The sequence below is a fragment of the Prionailurus bengalensis genome, chromosome B1, assembly GCF_016509475.1.
Source record: "Prionailurus bengalensis isolate Pbe53 chromosome B1, Fcat_Pben_1.1_paternal_pri, whole genome shotgun sequence".
In the NCBI taxonomy this organism is placed as follows: domain Eukaryota; kingdom Metazoa; phylum Chordata; class Mammalia; order Carnivora; family Felidae; genus Prionailurus; species Prionailurus bengalensis.
In genome coordinates this window covers 36009661-36028168 of record NC_057344.1, presented here as the reverse complement: position 1 = coordinate 36028168, position 18508 = coordinate 36009661, and the positions used below count along the sequence as shown (strand labels likewise).

The 18508-nt window shown below is 43.1% G+C and overlaps 1 protein-coding gene across 3 annotated transcripts; it reads left to right on the top strand.

The window, feature by feature from the left end:
* Positions 1-2935: 2935 nt before the first annotated feature.
* NPM2 (nucleophosmin/nucleoplasmin 2) lies at positions 2936-18052 on the top strand. 3 transcript variants are annotated; one of them, XM_043562352.1, is made up of 9 exons: positions 2936-3689; positions 4036-4125; positions 4227-4312; positions 4463-4588; positions 15506-15596; positions 16397-16596; positions 16766-16800; positions 17649-17682; positions 17764-18052. In XM_043562352.1, exons 2-9 carry the CDS (start codon positions 4068-4070, stop codon positions 17806-17808), a joined length of 675 nt encoding a protein of 224 aa, XP_043418287.1. In that variant the 5' UTR covers positions 2936-3689; positions 4036-4067; the 3' UTR covers positions 17809-18052. The 3 variants fall into 3 exon arrangements, with proteins under 3 accessions (XP_043418287.1, XP_043418279.1, XP_043418292.1); XM_043562344.1 differs by lacking the exon at positions 2936-3689 and having other exon boundaries at positions 3768-4125; XM_043562357.1 differs by lacking the exons at positions 2936-3689; positions 16766-16800 and having other exon boundaries at positions 3777-4125.
* The last annotated feature ends 456 nt before the right edge of the window (positions 18053-18508 follow it).

Sequence of the window (18508 nt, the reverse complement as noted above, 5' to 3'; positions counted from 1 at the left end):
ATGTCATGATTTGGGGTTCAGAAAGCTACTGGAACTAATAAGTGAATTTAGTAAAATCACAGAATACAAGGTCAGTAGACGAAAACGAAATAGTATATTTCTATACGCTAAAACTATTAGGGGCACCTGGGTGGCTTAGTTGGTTAAGAGTCTGACCCGTAGTTTTGGCTCAGGTCATGATCTCACAGTTTGGGAGTTTGAGCCCCAAGTCCAGTTCCACCCTGACAGCATGGAGCCTGCTTGGGATTCTCTCTCTCTGCCCCTCCCTCTCTCTCTGCCCCTCCCCTGCTCTCTCTCCCTTTCTCTCTCAAAATAAATAAGATTTTAAAATGAAATAAGATATATATTATTTGCTATAGCATCCAAATACATGAAATACATAGGAATAAATTTAACAAGATATATAACAAGTATATATACACTAAAATCTGTAAAACACTGCAGAGGAAAATCTTTAAACAAATGCAGAGATCATAACATATTCATGGGTTGGATGACTCAAAACCGTGATGTCCTTTCTCCCCAAATTGAACTATGCATTCAAAGGAACCCCAATAAAAATCCCAGAAAGTTTTTTTGTAGAAAACAGCAAGCTGATTCTAAAATTTATATGAAAATCCAGGCACTTAGGTGGCTCAGTCAGTTGAGTGTCCAATGATTTCTTCAGCTCAGGTCATGATCCCAGGGTTATGGGATCAAGCCTCGCTGCAGGTTCTCTTTCTGAACCTGCGTGGGATTCTCTTTCTTTCTTTCTCTCTCTCCACCTATCTCCGACTTGTGTGCTCTCTCTCTCTTCAAATTAAAAGTAAAATAAAATTTATGTGAAAATGCAAAACATCTAGAACAGCCAAAACATTTTTGAAATAGAAGAACAGATTTGGAGAGCTCAACTACCTGATTTCAAGATTTGCTCTAATGCTACAGTAATCAAGACTGTAGTGTTGGCACTATGGCAGACAGATCAATAGAACAGAATAAAGTCTAGAAATAGACCAACATGTACATGGTTAAATGATTTTCAGCAAAATGTGCCAAGGTATTTCAATAGAGAAAGGCTAGTCTTTTCCAAAAATAGTGCTAGATGAACTGGGTCGAGATCCACTTGAGGGGTAAAAGAAATGAACCTGACCTTTAGCTAACACCACACACAAAAATTAACTTCAAATCAATCACAAATGTAAAAGTACAAGCTCACACCACAAGACTTCTAGAAGAAAACTTAGGAGAAAACTTTTACAACCTTGGGTTAAACAAGACTCCTTCAAATGCCAAAGCCATGAGCCATTGGACTTCGTCAAATTTAAATTTATCTGCTCTTCAAAAGATACCGTTTTAAAATATGAAAAGACAAGTTATAGGCAGGAGTAAAAAAATCTTTGTAATACATATACATGACACAACACAGGTATCCAATACATATAAAAAATCCCTGCTACTCAGTAAGAATAATCTGAAATAGCCCAATTTAAAAATGGACAAAGTATTTAAACAGGTATTTTGCATCACTTCTCGGCCTTTTGGCTAAGATCAAGTGTAAACAGGTATTTTGCCAAAGAAGATACACGAATGATCAGTAAACACCTGAAAAGATACTCAACCTCACTTGTCATCAAACAGAAACAAATAAACACAAGAGATGTCACTATATACATCCACTAGAATGGCTAAAATTAAGAAGACTGACAATACCAAGTGTTGATGAAGATGTATGGCAACTGGAATTCTCATACATTGCTGGTAGAAATGCAAAATGACTTCAGAAAGTAGTTTTACAGTTTCACGTAGTTTAATACATGCTTACAAAATGATCCAGCAATTCCACTCCTAGGTATTTAGCAAACAAAAACTAAAACATATGTCCATGCAAAGACTTGTTCATGTTATTTTTATTCATAATATATGTCTAAAACTGAAAACTACCCAAATATGCATCAACAGGTATATCAGTCAGGGACATATCACAAGGAATTGGCTTATGCGGCTCTGGGGGCTAGCAACAAGTCTGAAATCCACAGGGCAGGTCATCAGAAAAAGCAAACTGGAAGCTCTCTGGTAGGAGCTGAAGCCGCAGTCCACAGGCAGAACTTTTTCAGGGAAACCTCCCACCCACATTACTGACAGTAATCTTTATATAAAGGCAGCTGATTATAGGTGTTAATCACCTCTACAAAATGCCTTCACAGCCACACCATTAGCGTTTGACTGAACAAGTCGGTATGATAGCTTAGCCAAGTTGACACATAAAACTGACCAGCACATGCGTGAGTATACAAATCATGGATAAACAATAAACAGAAACAAACTACTGATACAAACAACAATATGGGTAAGTAACTCTCAAAACACATTTTGTTCAACAAAAGGACTGGTGAAAAGACCCTGTAGGATTCTACTTATATGAAATTCTAGAACAGTCAATAATGATCCACAGTGTCAGAAAGCAGGTAAATGCCTAATGCCAATTAGGCATTGATGTGAGGATACTGACCGCAAAGAGAAACCAGAAAATTTGGGAGAGTGATGGATATTGTAACTGGACTGTGGTGGTGGCTACCCAGGTATATACATTTGTCAAAATTCATCAAATTATACACTTTAAATGAGTGCCTTTTAAGAAATAAATTATTTCTCAATAAAGTGGACATGTTAAAAAGGAAAAACTAAAAGCTGATTCCTGCACAGCACAAGCTCCAATCAAGGTTCCAGAGAGATATATCCAGTTCCTCTAGCACTATTTTTGGAAAAGACTAACCTTTCCTTATTGAATTACCTTGGCACTTTTGTTGAAAAGCACTGAACTTTAAGCACTGAACTTTATGTGTAGGTGAGAAGTTTCCAGAATGGAAAGGAAGGATAAAAATGCAATCTGATCAACTATACTTCATTTTTAAAAAGGGGTTGGGGGAGGAAGGAAAGAAAAGGAATTCAAAGAGAGAGAGATCCCTGGTTATTTCTGACTCCCAGAGATGATGCATGTGCAGAGTAGGCCAAAGGGGAATGTGGCCGGCTGAAAGGCAGCATCCTCTCCACCACCCCCAACCACAGTGCCCTGTGAGCTGCTGTTTGTTAGATGACTGGCCCTGGTAAAGTCACTCACTGGGCCCTATGGTGTATTCCTCACCAGCTGCCACAGCTGGTGACCTCTGGTGTCCTAACTCATCCCCACCCCCTTCCTGTCCGTGGGACAAATTATCCTTCTGGAAACAGGGCTCTTCTTCTCTGGGGCCCAAAACCCTGGGGGACGGGCCCTCCTGGCCTTGGAAAAGGCCCACACCGAGAGGGTATGAAAAAAGGAAGGCGTTGAGCAGGAAAAAGCCTTAATGCTGCTTCCCACTGTGTGGCAACGCAAGTCCAAGCTAGGCGATCTCACCCAGTAGGCCTCGGTGAATCCCCAGGGGCCATGAAGGTGGTGCTCACAGCGCGGTCCTCGACCAGCAGCAGCAACTTCACCTGGAAACCCGTTAGAATGCAAATTACCTCGGCCCCACCCAGCCCTCCACGACCGGAAACTGTGGCGCTGGCACCTAGCTCGGTGCTTTAACGAGCCCTCCAGGTGCGCCGAGGCACGAAGAGCAACGAATGGAGGAGCGGATTGGGGAAAGAAGGGCCTCTCCTTTAAGACGGAGCGGACGCCCCCCGCCGCCCCTTCCCGGGCCTCCTAACAGCCTGCAGCGGCCGGCGGCTCTCAGGTGCGGCTGCGAGGAGGCCGGAGTGAGGGAGCCCGAGACGCCCAGCGCGCAGGGCCGGTGAGGCGGAGGCGGGCTGGCGAGCGGGTCCGGCGCCAGGGGAAGTACAACCGGGACCGCAACGGCGCCGACGGGGCCCCCGGGCGCAGCGGGCCGGCGCCCAGCACCTTTCCAGCCCGGGCAACCTCAGCGTCGCCCCCACTCCCACCCCACCCCGCACCGCTGGCCCCGGGCTGCGGGGTTGGACGGCTGCGCCCGCCAGGGGCTCGGAATCCGGGGCGGCCGGCCGGGATGCGGGCGGGAGCGGGGAACCGGGCCTCGCCTCACGGCGGGCGCCCCTTCCTCACAGCCGCCGGGACCCCGGCGCCCGCGCCCAGAGTCATGAACCGCAGCAGCATGAGCAGCGCGGCCGAAAAGGCGCCCACACCCATGCTCTGGGGTGAGTGAGGGTCCGGCGGGTGGAGGGTGGGGAGGGAGGGGGAGGAGAAACGGGGAGCCTCCCTGAGCCGGCCCGTCCCCCTCCCTGCCGTCCTTCCGCAGGCTGTGAGCTAAACCAGGAGAAGCGGACCTGGACCGTCAAACCCCAGAAGGAAGGGAAGCAGGACTGTAAGCTGTTGCTCAGTACGGTGGGTGTCCCGGCCCCCAGGAGGGAATGGTAGGATGGACTCGGGAGGGACGTGGCCAGCTGCGGGGGAGCAGGTGGGGCTCTCTGGTCTCTGCAGGTGGAACAGGGGTTCCCTCTGGTGTTGAGGTGGCCTGTCTTCAAACGCTCTCAGATTTGCTTGGGGGAGAAAGCCAAAGAAGAGATGAACCTCGTGGAAATCCTGCCCCCAGCCAGCCAGGAAGACAAGAAGGCCAAGCCCATCACCATCGCCTCTCTTCAGGCCTCGGTGCTCCCCATGGTGAGCCTCCCTACCCCATCCCCCCCGCCCCCGCAGGCTTCGGGAGGCTGCCAGCCCCGGGCACTCACCGCCTGAGAGGGTGTGGACGGACAAAGGTGGGATACAGTCGTTCTGCAGGAATGCAGTCCCGCCAGGGGGCCGTATAGCCAATGACTTTGAGCCTTGGACTTAGGAGGCAGGGAGCCCCGTTTCCATCCCAGCTCACCTTTTCCCAGCTTGGGCAAGTTAACCTCTCCACAAAATCACGTTTTTAAACTTTTTGATGCTGGTGACAGGACACTGTTGATGACTTCCACATTGATTGTGTATCCAGAAGTTCTCTTATCTCTAGTAATTTATCTTGAGTTCTCTATGCAAATCATCATTGTTAATGGCAGTTTTTGTATCTTTTTTTTTTTTTTTAATTATACTACACGGTCTAGGACCTCCAGTGTACTATTGAGGAAGATTGTAATGGTAGATGTCCTTGTTCCTTTCTTAATACATGTATGTATATTTTTAAAGGAGTGCTTCTAACGTTTCTCCATTAAGTGTGGCACATCTGATAAGAGGATAACTTCCTTTTTCAAGTTAAGGAAGTCCCCATCTAGTCCTGCTCTGCGTTTTAAAATTGAGATTTCTTCTTTTTAATCAAAAATGGTTATCAAGTGCTTTTTTAGATTTTGATGATCATAGGTTCTTTCTTCTGTAACCTGTTAAGGTGGTGAGTTATATTAATAGAATACTCTTCAGCCAACTTTGCATTCCTAAGATAAACACTGATAGATCATACTGTGAATTTCTAGATTTGCTTTGCTAATATATTTTTTTAAATTTTAAATCTTACATACTCGTGAGGTTGGCCTATCTTATTTGGGTGTCAAGGCACACTAGCCTCATGAACTGGGGGATGGAGTGTTCTCTCCTTCTATATGGTGGAACAGTGAATGTAAGACCGGTATCATCTGTCCCTGAAGATCTGGGAGTCCCATCTGTAAAACTGCCCCAAAACTCCCCCCCCCACCCCCATCTATGAGCTCTCCCTAGATCTCCTTCATTCCCAGGGTTTTATTTTTAAAGACCATCTATACAAATCAAAACTTTGATATTTATTTCTATAGACCCAATCCCTCTCTTGTGCTCCAGATCCTGTGTCCAACTCAGTGTATTTAATAGATATCTAAGAGATCACCCAAACTTAACAAATCCAAATCCAGATTCTTGATTTTTATCTATAATCTCTTCTCCCACCCCCAAACCTGAGCCTCTCCCAGAATATAATTGCTCTCCCAGTTATTCAGGACAAAAACTTCTTTCTCTAACACCACATATCACCAGCAAATCCTGTTGGCTCTGCCTTCACAATGTACCCCCATCTGACCACCTGTCACCACCCCCTGCCATGTCCTGGCCCAGGTGCTCAGTTTTATTGCAGAGTCTCCTAACTGGTCCACCAACCCCCACCCTTGGTTCCTTATAGTCTATTCCAGGGTTCCACAACCTACAGGATTAAATCCAGCCTACTGCATGTTTTTGTAAATGAAGTATTATTGAAACACAGCCACACTCCTTCATTTTGTATATTATCCATACCTGTTTTCCCTTGGTAACAGCAGAACTGAGTAGTCTCCACAGAGACCATAAGGTTCACAAGCCTAAAATACTGGATATCTACAGAAAAAAATTCCCCAATCTCTAGTCTATTCTACGTATGCACCAGGTGCCAGAAGGATCCTTTTAAACAAAAGTCAGACCATGTCACTTCTCTGTTAGAACACTTATGTCAGTGGCTTCCCATTTCACTTAGAATGAAATCCAAGATCCTTTATGTTCTGGCCCTTCGAAACCTCTCTTAAACTCACCCTTTGCTACTCTCCCCTCCCTAATCCTGCTCAAACTACACTGGCTTTCTTGATTGTACCTTGAAAATTTCAAACATACCCCCTTCCTGGGAGTCTTGCATTTACTGTTCCCCATGCTAGGAAATCACTTGCCCCTCACTTCAGCCTTTGTTCATATGTCACCTCATTCAAGAAGTCTTTCCCAGGGCACCTGGGTGGCTCAGTTGGTTGGGCTCTCAATCATGGCTAAGGTCTTGATCTCACAGTCGTGAGTTTGGTCCCTGTGTCTGACGTGAATCCTGCTTTAAAAAAAAGTCTTCCCCGACCACAAACCGCATCCCCTCTTCCTACCCTTCCGTAACCACTTTTTCTCCCTTGGAACCCATCACTGGCTTCAGTTTTCATCTGTGCCTGTCTTTCTCCCCAACAAGGATACAAGCTCCAAGACAGCAAAGACTTTGCCTTTTCATTTACTGCCTTAGCCATAATGCCTATATACCATATGTTATGGTATGTTGTAGAAACTGGTATATTGTAGACACTCAACATGTAATGAGTGAGTAAGGAAGTGAACAAACTATGTGCAACTGGTTTGATTTTAAACTATTGTCATTTAAGTTTTAGGTCTAGATGTTTCCATTTCTTTGAGTCAGTTTTTATATCTGCTTTATTGAGATATAATTTATATACAATAAGATCCACCAGTGTTAAGTATACCACTTGATGCATTTCATAAATGTATATAATTTTGTAACTACCACTGCAATCAAAGTAGAGAAAATTTCCTTCACCCCCCAAAATTTCCTCATGGCTCTTTGCAGTCAGCCCTTTCCTATCACTGCCTCTGGCAACCATTGATCTACTTTCACTACTCTGTTGCCTTGTCTAGAATTTCATTTAAAGGGAATCATGCAATACATAGTGTCTGGTACCTGGCTTTTTTCACTTAGCATAATGCTTTGAGATTTATCTGTTGTTGGTGAAACAGTAATGTGCTCCTTTTTTATGTCTGAGTAACATTCTATTTTACAAGTACATATATATGTCAAGATTTATTTATTCATTCACTTGTTAGCAGACATTTGGATAGTTTCTAGGGTTTTTTTTTGTTTGTTTGTTTTTGTTTTTTTTTTCATTTTTGAGAAAGAGTCTAAGCAGGGGAGGGGCAGAGAGACAGAGGGGGACAGAGGATCCCAAGCAGGCTCCACGCTGACAGCAGTGAGCCCAAGGCAGGGCTCAAACTCACAAATTGTGAGATCATGACCTGAGCCAAAATCAGACGCTCAACCAACTGAGCCCCCCAGGTGCTCTGGGTAGTTTCTAGTTTTATACTATGAATAAAGCTGCTATGAAGTTTGAGTGTATTTGTATGCGCATGTTTTCATTTCCCTTGTGTAAATACCTAGGAGTAAAACTGCAGAATCATTAGTAAGCATATGTTAAACTTTATTTCCCCCCTCCCATCCTCTTGCATATGTTAAACCTTACACACCACTGCCAAACTATTTTCTGAATTACTACACCATTTTGCATTCCTACCAGTTGTTCCACATCCTCCCCAACACTTTGCATTGTCAGTGTTAATTGTAGCCATTCATAAATTTAGGCCATATGTATAGTGGCATCTCATTGTGGTTATTATTTATATTTCTTTGATGACTAGTGATATTGACCATCTTGTTGTCTGGTCATTTGAGATCTTCTTTTGTAAAATGCCTGTTTAGATGTTTTGCCCATTTTTAAATCAAGTGATTGAGTTGTAGAAGTTCTTTATATATTTTGGATACAAGTCTTTTATCAAAAATACTTATTTCAAATATTTTCTGCTAGTACATGACTTGCCTTTTCATTCATAATGATTTCTTCAAAGAGCACAAGTTTTTAATTTTTATGAAGTCCAATTTGGTATTTTCTCCTCTTATGGTTCTTTTTTTTGGGGGGGGGGTGTCCTGAGAAATCATTGCCTAAACTAAGGTCGCAAATGTCTTTTTCTAAGCTTTCTTCTAGAAGTGCTATTGTTTAAGCTCTTACATTTGTCTGTATTCCTCTATTTCAAGATAAATTTTTTGTATGGTATAAAATAAGCGTAGAGAAACATTTTTTTCCCAAGCTGATACCCATTGCTCTAGCACTATTTTCTTTTTTTTTTTTTTTAAGACTGTCCTTTCACTATACAATTATGCTGGCATTTTGCTATAAATCAGTTGCCTGTGTATGTATGCATGTATTCCTGTATTTTGTTTCATTGATTTGTATTTGTATCTTTACTCTCATGACAGACTGATTTGATTATTATAGTTTTATAGTTAGTCTTAAAATTAGTGTGTCTTCCAACTTTGTTTTTCTTTTCCAAAATTGTGTTGGCAATTCTAGGTCCTGAACATTTCCACATAGATTTCAAAATAGGCTTTCTTTGAAAATCAGTCTGTTGGGTTGTGACTGAGATTGTATTGAATCTATAGACTATTTTGGGGGGAATTGGTATCTTAACAATTTTTAGTCATTAATAATTGAGCATATGTTTCTCTATTTGTTTAAGTCTGTCACTTTTTACCCTAATGTATGTCTTTAACTTTAACTTTTCCTACTAATATTTTGTAGTTTTCAGGGAACTGGTTGTGTACATACTTTGTAAGATCTACCCCAACATACTGCTATATTTGATTTTAGGTGCTATTGAAAATGGTATTAAAGTATTTAATGAAAGATAATTCACATGCCATAAGCTTCATCTATTACGTGTACAATCAGATGGTTTTTAGTAAATTAAGAGTTGTATGCCCATCACAGCCTAAGTGTAGAACATTCTCATCACCCCCAAAAGTAATTCCATACCTACTAGCAGTCACTCCCCATTTCCCACACTCACCTGCAGCACTAGGCAGCTGTTCATCTATTTTCTGCCTATTTTTGCCTATTCTAGACAGTTCGTATAAATGGAATCACAAAATGTGTGGTCTTTTGTGACTACTCCTTTCACAGCATAATGTGTGGTGTGTTTTTTTTTTTTTAATGTTTATTTATTTTTGAGAGAGAGTGGCAGAGCGTGAGCAGAGGAGGGGCAGAGAGAGAGGGAGACACAGAATTCAAAGCAGGCTCCAGGCTCTGAGCTATCAGCCCAGAGCCCCATGCAAGGCTCAAACTCGTGAACCGCGAGATTATGACCTGAGCCGAAGTCTTAGCCACCCAGGTAGCCCCACATACATTATGTTTTTAAGGTTCATCCATGTTGTAGCATATAGCACTACTTTCTTTTTATTGCCAAGTAATACCCATCATATGGATATATATGAAATCATCTATTCAGCAGCTGATGGACACCTGTTTTATGTCTACCTTTTGGCTATTATGAAGGCTGTTATGAACATTCATGTACAAACTTTTATATGAATATATGTTTTCATTGCTCTTGAGCATATCTCTAGGAGTGCAATTGCTAGGTCATTGTGGTAGCTTTATGTATGTAACATTTTGAGGAACTGCCAGATTATTTTCCAATGTAGTCACACCATTTTACAATCCCACCAACAGAATATGAGGATTCCACTTTCCCCACATCCTTGCAATACTTACTATTGTCTATAATTTTGATTAGTCATTTTAGTGGGTGTGAACTGATAGTTCAATGTGGTTTTGGTTTGCTTTACCTAATGGCTAATGATGTTGCATCTCTCTTCATGTGTTTATTGGTCATTTGTATATCTTTTTTGCAGAATTGTCTATTCAGGTCTTTCTTCATTTTTTTTTAAATTGCATTTGAGTTTGACATTTTAATATTGGTCTTTTTACTTTAAATTGTATGAGCGCTTTATATACTCTGCATACAAGCCCCTTATCAGATGATTTGCAAATATTTTCTCCCATTTTCTGAGTTGTCTTCTCAATTTCTTGATGATATCATTTGCAGCACAAAAGTTTTGAATTTTGATGTAGTCTAATTTATATGTTTTATCTTGTTTCTTGTGCTTCTAGTATCAAATCTAAGAACTTGTCACCTAATCCAAGGTCATGAAAATTTGCTCCAATGTTTTCTTCTAGGGGTTTTATAGTTTTAACTCTTCTAGTTAATTAAGTCCATGATCTATTTGGAGTTCATTTTTGTGTATAGTATAACGTATGCAAATGTATTTTTAAATTTCATTTTATCATTGTTCAGTAGTAGTATATAGTTACATAATTGTGTTGGGGTTTTTTTGCTATTATTTGACCTTGTGAAACTTGCATAGAAATCCTAGCAGCTTTTTGTTGATTCCTTATGGATTTATTCATGTCATCTGTGAATAAAGTCAGTTCAACTTCTTGCATTCTTTTTTCTTGTCTTCCTTCACTGACTAGGACCTCAAATATAATGTCAAATAAAAGTGGTGACAGCATGTCTGTCCTTGCCTTTTTCTCTTCTACCAGTGTTCAGCCTTCTACCATTAAGACACATGAAGGATTTTCGTACAGATGTCCTATATGAGGATGAGGATGTTCCCTTCTGGTTCTAATTTATTGAGATGCTGTTGAGTTTTGTCCAAGAATTCTTTTCTGCATCTATTGAGGGGTTTTTTTTGGCCTCCTTTATTAAGTGGCAAATTACATTTATTGATTTGTTTTCAAATTTTATTTTTATTAACTTTTAGTTTTTTTATTTTAGGTAGGCTCCACACTTAAAGTGGGGCTGACACTCATGACCCTGAGATTAAGAATGTCATGCTCTACCAACTGAGCCAGCTAGGCACCCCATCAAATTTTAAACCCATTGTACATTCTTGGGGTAAGCCCCATTTTATCATGATATATTATCCTTTTATATATTACTGGATTCCATTTGCTAATATTTTATTAAGGATATTTGTTTTGGGGCACCTGGCTGGCTCAGTCAGGGGAGTGTGTGGCTCTTAATCTCAGGGTTGTAAGTTTGAGCTCCACAATGGGTATAGAGATTACTTAAAAATAATATATTTTTAAAAAATATTTGTGTCTATATTTATGAACAACATTGGACTGTACTTTTCTTGTCATGTTTTTATCTGGTTTTAGTATTAGGGTCATGCTGGCCTCATAAAATGAGAAGGAAAGTATTCTCTCCTTTTCTGTTTTCTGAAACAGTTCGTGTAACTTTGGTATTTTTTTCTTAAATGTTTTGATAGAATTCATGTGAAGCAATCTGGTTAACTGCAAGTTAAATTTCTTTAATAGATTTAGGACAGTTTGGGTTGTTTTTCTTAAGAGAGCTTTGTTTATGTCTTTCAAGGAGTTTTTCCATTTTGTCCACATTGTCAAATTCATTGGCATAGGGTTGTCCATAATATTTCCTTTCTTCCTCTCCTGTAAAATCTGTAGTAAACTCTGCTGTCTTATTCCTGATATTTATAATTTGTGTCTTCTTCCCCTTTTCTTTGTGCAGTCTGGTTAGAGGTTTAATATTTTTATCCATCTTTTTCAAGAACCAGCTTTTGGTCTCAACTTTTCTCTATTGTTTACCCACTTTTGTATTTTATTGATCTCTGTTCTTTATTTCCTTTCTTCTGTCTGTGTGGGTTTTAATTTGCTCTTTTTCTAGTTTTGTAAAGCAGAATCTTACATTATTGATTTAATTTTTTTTCTCACTTCTCTGTATACCTCTTAAGGTGTCTTCACACAAGCACCACCCACCAAATTCTGCTTGCAACTCACTGGTCCAGAAATTAGTATTGCGGTCACTGCCAACTGCACAGGAAACTGGGGAATACAGTCTATGGTGGGTACAATATTAGGGTGCTGATATTATGGGAAAAGGGAAGAATGGATATTGGATAAGCAATGAGAAGCCTCTGCCACATCTGGTAAATATGTCTCCATATCTTCAACATTTGTATGTGCTCACATTTTAGGCATGTATCTTATAAGCAGTAAGTAGCTAAACTTTGTTTTAATCTATCTGGCCAATAATATCTGTTTATGTTTACTGTGATGCTATCATACTTGGATTTATTTGTAATATGTACTTTGTGCTTCTATGTTCATTTTTTTTTTCATTTTTTCCTCTTTTTCCTTTTTCCTCTTTTATTAGATTAAGGTTTCTTTCCCCCTTTTCCTTTCTACTGGTTTGGAACTGTAGAGTCTCACTCTACTTTTTAGCGTAGTTATCCTTAATTTTTTAACAATCATGCATGACCAGTTTAAAATTAATGCTATATTTCTCTCTCCCAGACAATCCATGGAACTTTCCTGAGCACCCTTTTCTTAACCGACCTGTTGTTACCATGTAGTGTTTTAGCTTCAACTTGTTTTAAACCCACTCAATACTAGTCTTTACTAGTACTATTTTATTTTACAATAATGCTGACTTGGATTTGTCTTGGTTGACCAAGTTGCTTGCTCACCACTGCTGCTCATATCCACTTCTTCCTTCTCAATTCGATTGTCAGCTTTTTGGGACCTCATTTAATAGGTCTGGGAGGAGCGAACTTACTTGGGCTCTGCCTGGAAATGTCTTTATTTTACCCTCATTCCTTCATGGTAGTTTGGTTCTGTATAATTCTACACAGAGAGGTACTTTCCCTCAAAACATTGAAGACGCCATTCTAGTCTTCTGGTTTCTGACGTTGCTGTTGAAACCCTCAGTCTGTCTGCCTATTGTTCCTTTTCTGGACATCTGTCTTTCCTCTCTGGTTTATTTTAAGATAGCCTCTTTGTTTTTGGTATATACCATTTCACTATGGGATGTTCAGATGTACATTTACTTTTATTTATCTATTCAGGACCTAGGTTTCCTGGACATGAGGATCTGTGTCTTTGGTTGTTTCTAGAAGCTCTTGGTTATCACTTTGCACATTGTGTTGTTTCTAGTCCCTTACTGTGATTAGATGCATCTTAGATCTCATTCTGTCCTCTGTATCTCTCAGCCTCTCTTTCATATTTCGTTCCTCTTGTCTCTGTGCTATGTACCGGGTCGTTTCTTCACAGCATGGTTCCAGTTTACTGATACTTGCTTTAGCTGGTGTATTCTTTTTAACCATTTGTTCAGTCTAGAAGCTGCATTTGGTTCTTGTTATTTCTCATAATACCTTGTTGTTATGCTTCTGATTCCTACTTCTATGTTTATTTGACTTTCATCAACCTAATGTCATAACTACTAGACTGTTGTTCTTTTCTCTCTGCCTCTTGGCTGCATCGGTCTAGAGTCATCTCGTTTCCTTCCGCTCACTCTAGCAGGACCGTGCCTTGGACATTTTGTCACTTTACACGGTGAGGCGTCTTCGTGGTTCCACTGTTTTCTCCAAGAGAATTCTGTGTGAGGAAAATTGACAGCACCCCAAGGGATTGGTTTTGTGCTTGTGCCTGCTGTTGGCCCCAGGAGTCACCAGCCTGGGATCTTATACGGGTCTGTTGGCTTCGCAGTGCCCACCAAGTGAATTCAAGCTTGGTGTGAGTGGCAGGTACATCCATGGGTTTTTAAGTTCTCACAGGAGACTTCTTTTATCCCACATGCATTTCCTTATTCCCTTCCTTCAGTGGAGAGGAGTTCCTGGTGGGTGGGTTTGGGATTCTTCCATCCCCCATCCTCGCCCCCGACCCTGGAGCTTCTTCCTGAGGTGCACCTGTGGAGGACCCCAGCCCCATTCAGTGGGCCCCGTGACCGCACGCCTCTCTGGAGCCCAGGCCTGTCTCCTGTCCATGAGCACATGTTAAAACCCAAGGCCGAGGCTGTTTTCGGGCACATTTTCCCTTCAGCAGCTACAGCACCGGTGCTTGTGCGTGCTGCCCTCCTTTCTGGTGCACGGGGCCTCTTCCTTCTGTCCTGCTGTTCAACCAAACAGTGAAAACATCGGAATACATTTTATCCAGCATTTCTAGGCATTGGTGGCTACAGAGTTTTAGTTTTTGCTTGTCTCCTTCCTGTCTGAGCCAGAAACTCTAAATTAATATCCCTAAGCCTCAGTTCCCTCCTCTGTAAAGGAACGGCTCCTCCGTTGTGGGCTTGTTGTGAGGGGTTAAAAGAGGAAAGCAGGTGAAATGCTTAGCATAGGGCCTGGCACACGGTAGGAAGTCAATAAATCTGAGTATCATCACTGATACAATAGAAAATGTGGAAAGTTTGGAAGAGTATCAAGAAAAGAAACACCATACTGTCCACTGAAAATTAGGGTTCACACTTAATAGAATTCTAACTTTATTCATATGTATATCCACACATGTAAGACAAAAGTAGTACTGTACATACAACTTTGCATCTGCTCTTCTCATTTGATTAGTGTCTTATTCGGGTTGGGCCACCATAACAAAGTACCAGAGAGTGAAGGACTTAATGTGCATCTATCTTGTCATAGTTGTAGAGGCTGAAAGTCTGAGACCAGGGTGCCAGTGTGGTCAGATTTGGGTAGGATCATCTTCCTAGCTTGCAGATGGCTGCCTGTTCTCTGTGTCCTCACACAGCAGAGAGACAGAGACAGAGAGAAATCTCTGGTCTCCTTTATAAGGGCACCAGTCCCATCATGAGGGCCCAGCTCTCATGACCTCATCTAACCCTAATTACCTCCCAAAGGCCTCATCTCCAGATACTATCCCATTGGAGGTTAGGGCTTCACATAAGAATTCAGCAGGGGCACGTGGATGGCTCAGTTAACCATGTGACTTTCGGCTCAGGTCATGATCTCACGGCTTATGGGTTTGAGACCCACCATTGAGCTCTGTGCTGACAACTCAGAGCCTGGAGCCTGCTTCAGAATCTGTGTTTCCATCTCTCTCTTCCCCATGCATTTTCTCTCTCTCTCTCTCTCTCTCTCTCAAAAATAAACATTAAAAAATGTTAAAAAAAAAAAAAAAAGAATTTGGGGGACACAATTTAATCTGTAGCCATCAGACTTCTCTAACAGCTGCCCCTCAGCTTAGAAGCCTGTCTGTGATCTTTAACAAGAATGGGATTATCAGATTCACAGTCTTCTGTTTGAATCCACCTCAACAGGAAGGGCCAAGGGCTTGATAACACAATGAGGTCCAGAGAACCTGTGTAGTTGGGGTTTGGGGAATAAATTCTGAACGTTTCTATTAGACACCATGCCCCAGACAGGTGCCAGGCCTGAGTGAGCCCATCTTTTCTGCTCCTGCCCCTACATCCCTCCTTCTGCAGGTCATGATGGGATTGGAGCTTTCTCCTCCAGTCACTTTCCAGCTCCGGGCTGGCTCTGGACCCGTGTTCCTCAGTGGCCAGGAATGTTATGGTAAGTTGGAGCTTGGACCTGAGGCGGGTCTGACTATAGTGCCTAGCACAGGGCCAAGGGAATAGGTATTCAAACGCTGGATGGATTCTTGAATTACTAGAGAAAATCTCCAAAGGCAACGTGATGGCCGGTAGCCTGGAATGGAAGTTCTCCTTTACCTCCCCGCCATGTCCTCTTGCCTGTACCATGGGCTGCAGTCCTCTTGCCTGTACCATGAGGGTGGGTGTAGACTTGGTTTCATCTTCAAAGAGCCACTGTGAGGAATAAATGGGATACTCAGGGAGAAGCAGTTTGCATGATAGCTAGTACTAGCCCGCATGTAAAATGTTAGGTGCTATGAGGTATGTAGCTGGAGAAGCGATATAGGCTCTATCAAATCACTGTGCTGTTGACTCTTCTCATATCCTTCTCAGCCCAGTTGTGCCTCTGTATCAGGGTACAGTTACTCAAAAACCCTGGCAGGCTCCACTTCCCTTAGGATGAGGTCTAAATTCCTTAGCTGCTGTTTCCATTTCCTCCCTTCCCTTGTGCTCTCTGCCCACCCTCACCCTCCTCTGAATCCTTCCCAGCCAGAGCCACAGCTTACCACCTCACCTGCCCACCTCTACCACCCCAGCTTTCTGGGGTCCCGGACCCCTCACTCCATCTGAGCTTCTACTTTGTCGGGCCAGAAAGGGTCTCTAGGAAGTGGCAGGTGTTGGCTTCCCCAGGGCAGCTCTGAGAGCAAGACCGATCGTGGAACAGGAGCTAGGCCGAGACCTGGAGCTCAGCATCCCTGCTCACTTTCAATACCCTCACAGACACTTCAGACCCGTCCTGGGAGGAGGAGGAGGAGGAGGAGGAGGAGGAGGACCTGGAGGAGGAGGAAGAGGAGGAAGATGACAGCGATGATGATGATGACGATGATGATGATGTTGATGTAGATGTGTCCCTAGAGGAGGAGACCCCTCTCAAACAAGTCAAGAGGCTAGCATCCCAGAAGCAGACAGGTGTTGCCAAGGTGAGGGAAGGGACACCCCCCCACACAGCCTCCTCAGAAACCTGGGCCAGGCCTCCCGAGTTGAGTGTGAGTGTACAGAGGCCTGGGGTCCTGCCAGGTGCCCAGCAGGAGTCTGCTGGCCCTGGACCCTGCCCTAACTGTCCCCATGCTGCTTGTGTTTGCTTCCCAGAAAAAAAAGGTGGAAAAAGAAGAGGAGGCAGTGAGGTAACTCTTTCCATCTGTTAACGTGGCCAAAATCTTACAGCTGAAGCCTATAGGGTTAGAAAGGGTCTGGCGTGTGTGCATGTTTGTGACCACACAGATGTGCTGTCTCTGATGGCCGGCACAGCCTTTTTTGGAAGGCATCAAAGTATTCTTATCTTCTGACCTAATTCCACTCATGGTAACCCCTTCCCAAGGACCCCATCCAAAATACAGGTAAAATCATATGCACTAAGAAACTGATCCCTGCATTACTCAAGTAATAATGAAAAATGGAAGCATTCTAAGTGTCTACCAATATAGTAGATTAAGCTGGGTCACATTTTCCCAGTAGAATGTGACATAATGCCTATGAAGAATATAGCATCCTGGAAAGTGTTTACAGAATTTAAAAAGAACAGGATCTTAAATCATTTTCATGTTATTTCACATGTTTTTAGAAGAAAAAGCAAAAAGTCCTGCAAGGAAACACATCAAAATGTTAATACCGGTGGGAGGTAAAGAAACAAGTGATTTCTATTTGCTATATTTTGTGTAATGTAGTTAAATATTACTTTTATAATGAAAGAGACCTATTTGTGATAAATAAAAGAAAGCAGGTGGAAGTCTAACAAGAAAACACCTCTTGTTAAAATAAGAGAGAGTCAGAATGGTCCCAGCAGGTGACAGGGTGGAGAGGTGAATTCTGCAGCCTCCCAGCTCTCCATATCACAGCCCCTGACTTTCCTGGAAGTGGCCAGGGCCCTGCATTGCAGTGTAGGCATTAGGAGGTCCTGGGCTACTGGTGTCCTGCTGAGCTCTCTCTCTTTCTCACCCTCATCCCTTCTCCTGGCCTCCCCACCCTATTCCAGACCCAGCCTTAAAGACAAGAGTCCTGTGAAAAAGGTGAGTACCAGGAGAAGGGGCTGGTCCTCCTGGGGGCAGAGGGAGGGAGTGGAACTCTGGTGCCCTCCCTTCTCTCCATAGGCCAAACCCACACTCAAACCTAAAAAGCCAGGATCCAAGAAATGAGGAGCCAGGAGTGGCCTGGCTGCAGTGACGGAGAGAGAGCCAGCTAGAACACCATACAGAGTGGCCTTCCTGCGGGTGTGCTGCAACACCATGTTCCCCCCACCCAGCCTCTCTCCCTCTGAGTCTGAATGTGACGGAGCTGTTGGGGGCAACACAAGGGGCCCACACTCCAACTATCAAGTTTCGGCAGGACCTGGAGGGAAGAGCCCTGACCTCAGAGCCCCAATAAAGTTTGCTTTGCCGGACCTTGTTTCTGCCATCTGTTCCAGAGGGCCTGTCCTTATTGCTGGCTGCAGTGAGCCCGTGTGCCCAGCAGAGGGAGGCCATGTGCCAGCACACCCCTACCTGGTGGCTGGCCCGCCACCTGGACTGAGGCTGAGGCATCCAGCCAGCCAGCTGGGCTCTGTTCTGTTCTTTCATCTCCCTCTCATGTCCTCAAACTCCCACCCATTCCAACCCCCCCAGTTTTGGGACAAAAAACCAAGGGTCTCAACCCCCTGCACAGCTTCAACTTTGTGCCCTTGTCCTGAGGGAGGGAGCTCCAGACATTGTGGGTCTTCTGTGTCCACACTCCCTTCTGGCTGGTTTTCCAGGTAGAGAGTCAGAAGGCTAGAGCTGCCTGCCCCCCGCTGGGAAGGGCCTTAGTCCCTGTCAGACTAGCCTGGGGATCTTCTCTCCTGGCCCTAATCACGTGTTCATT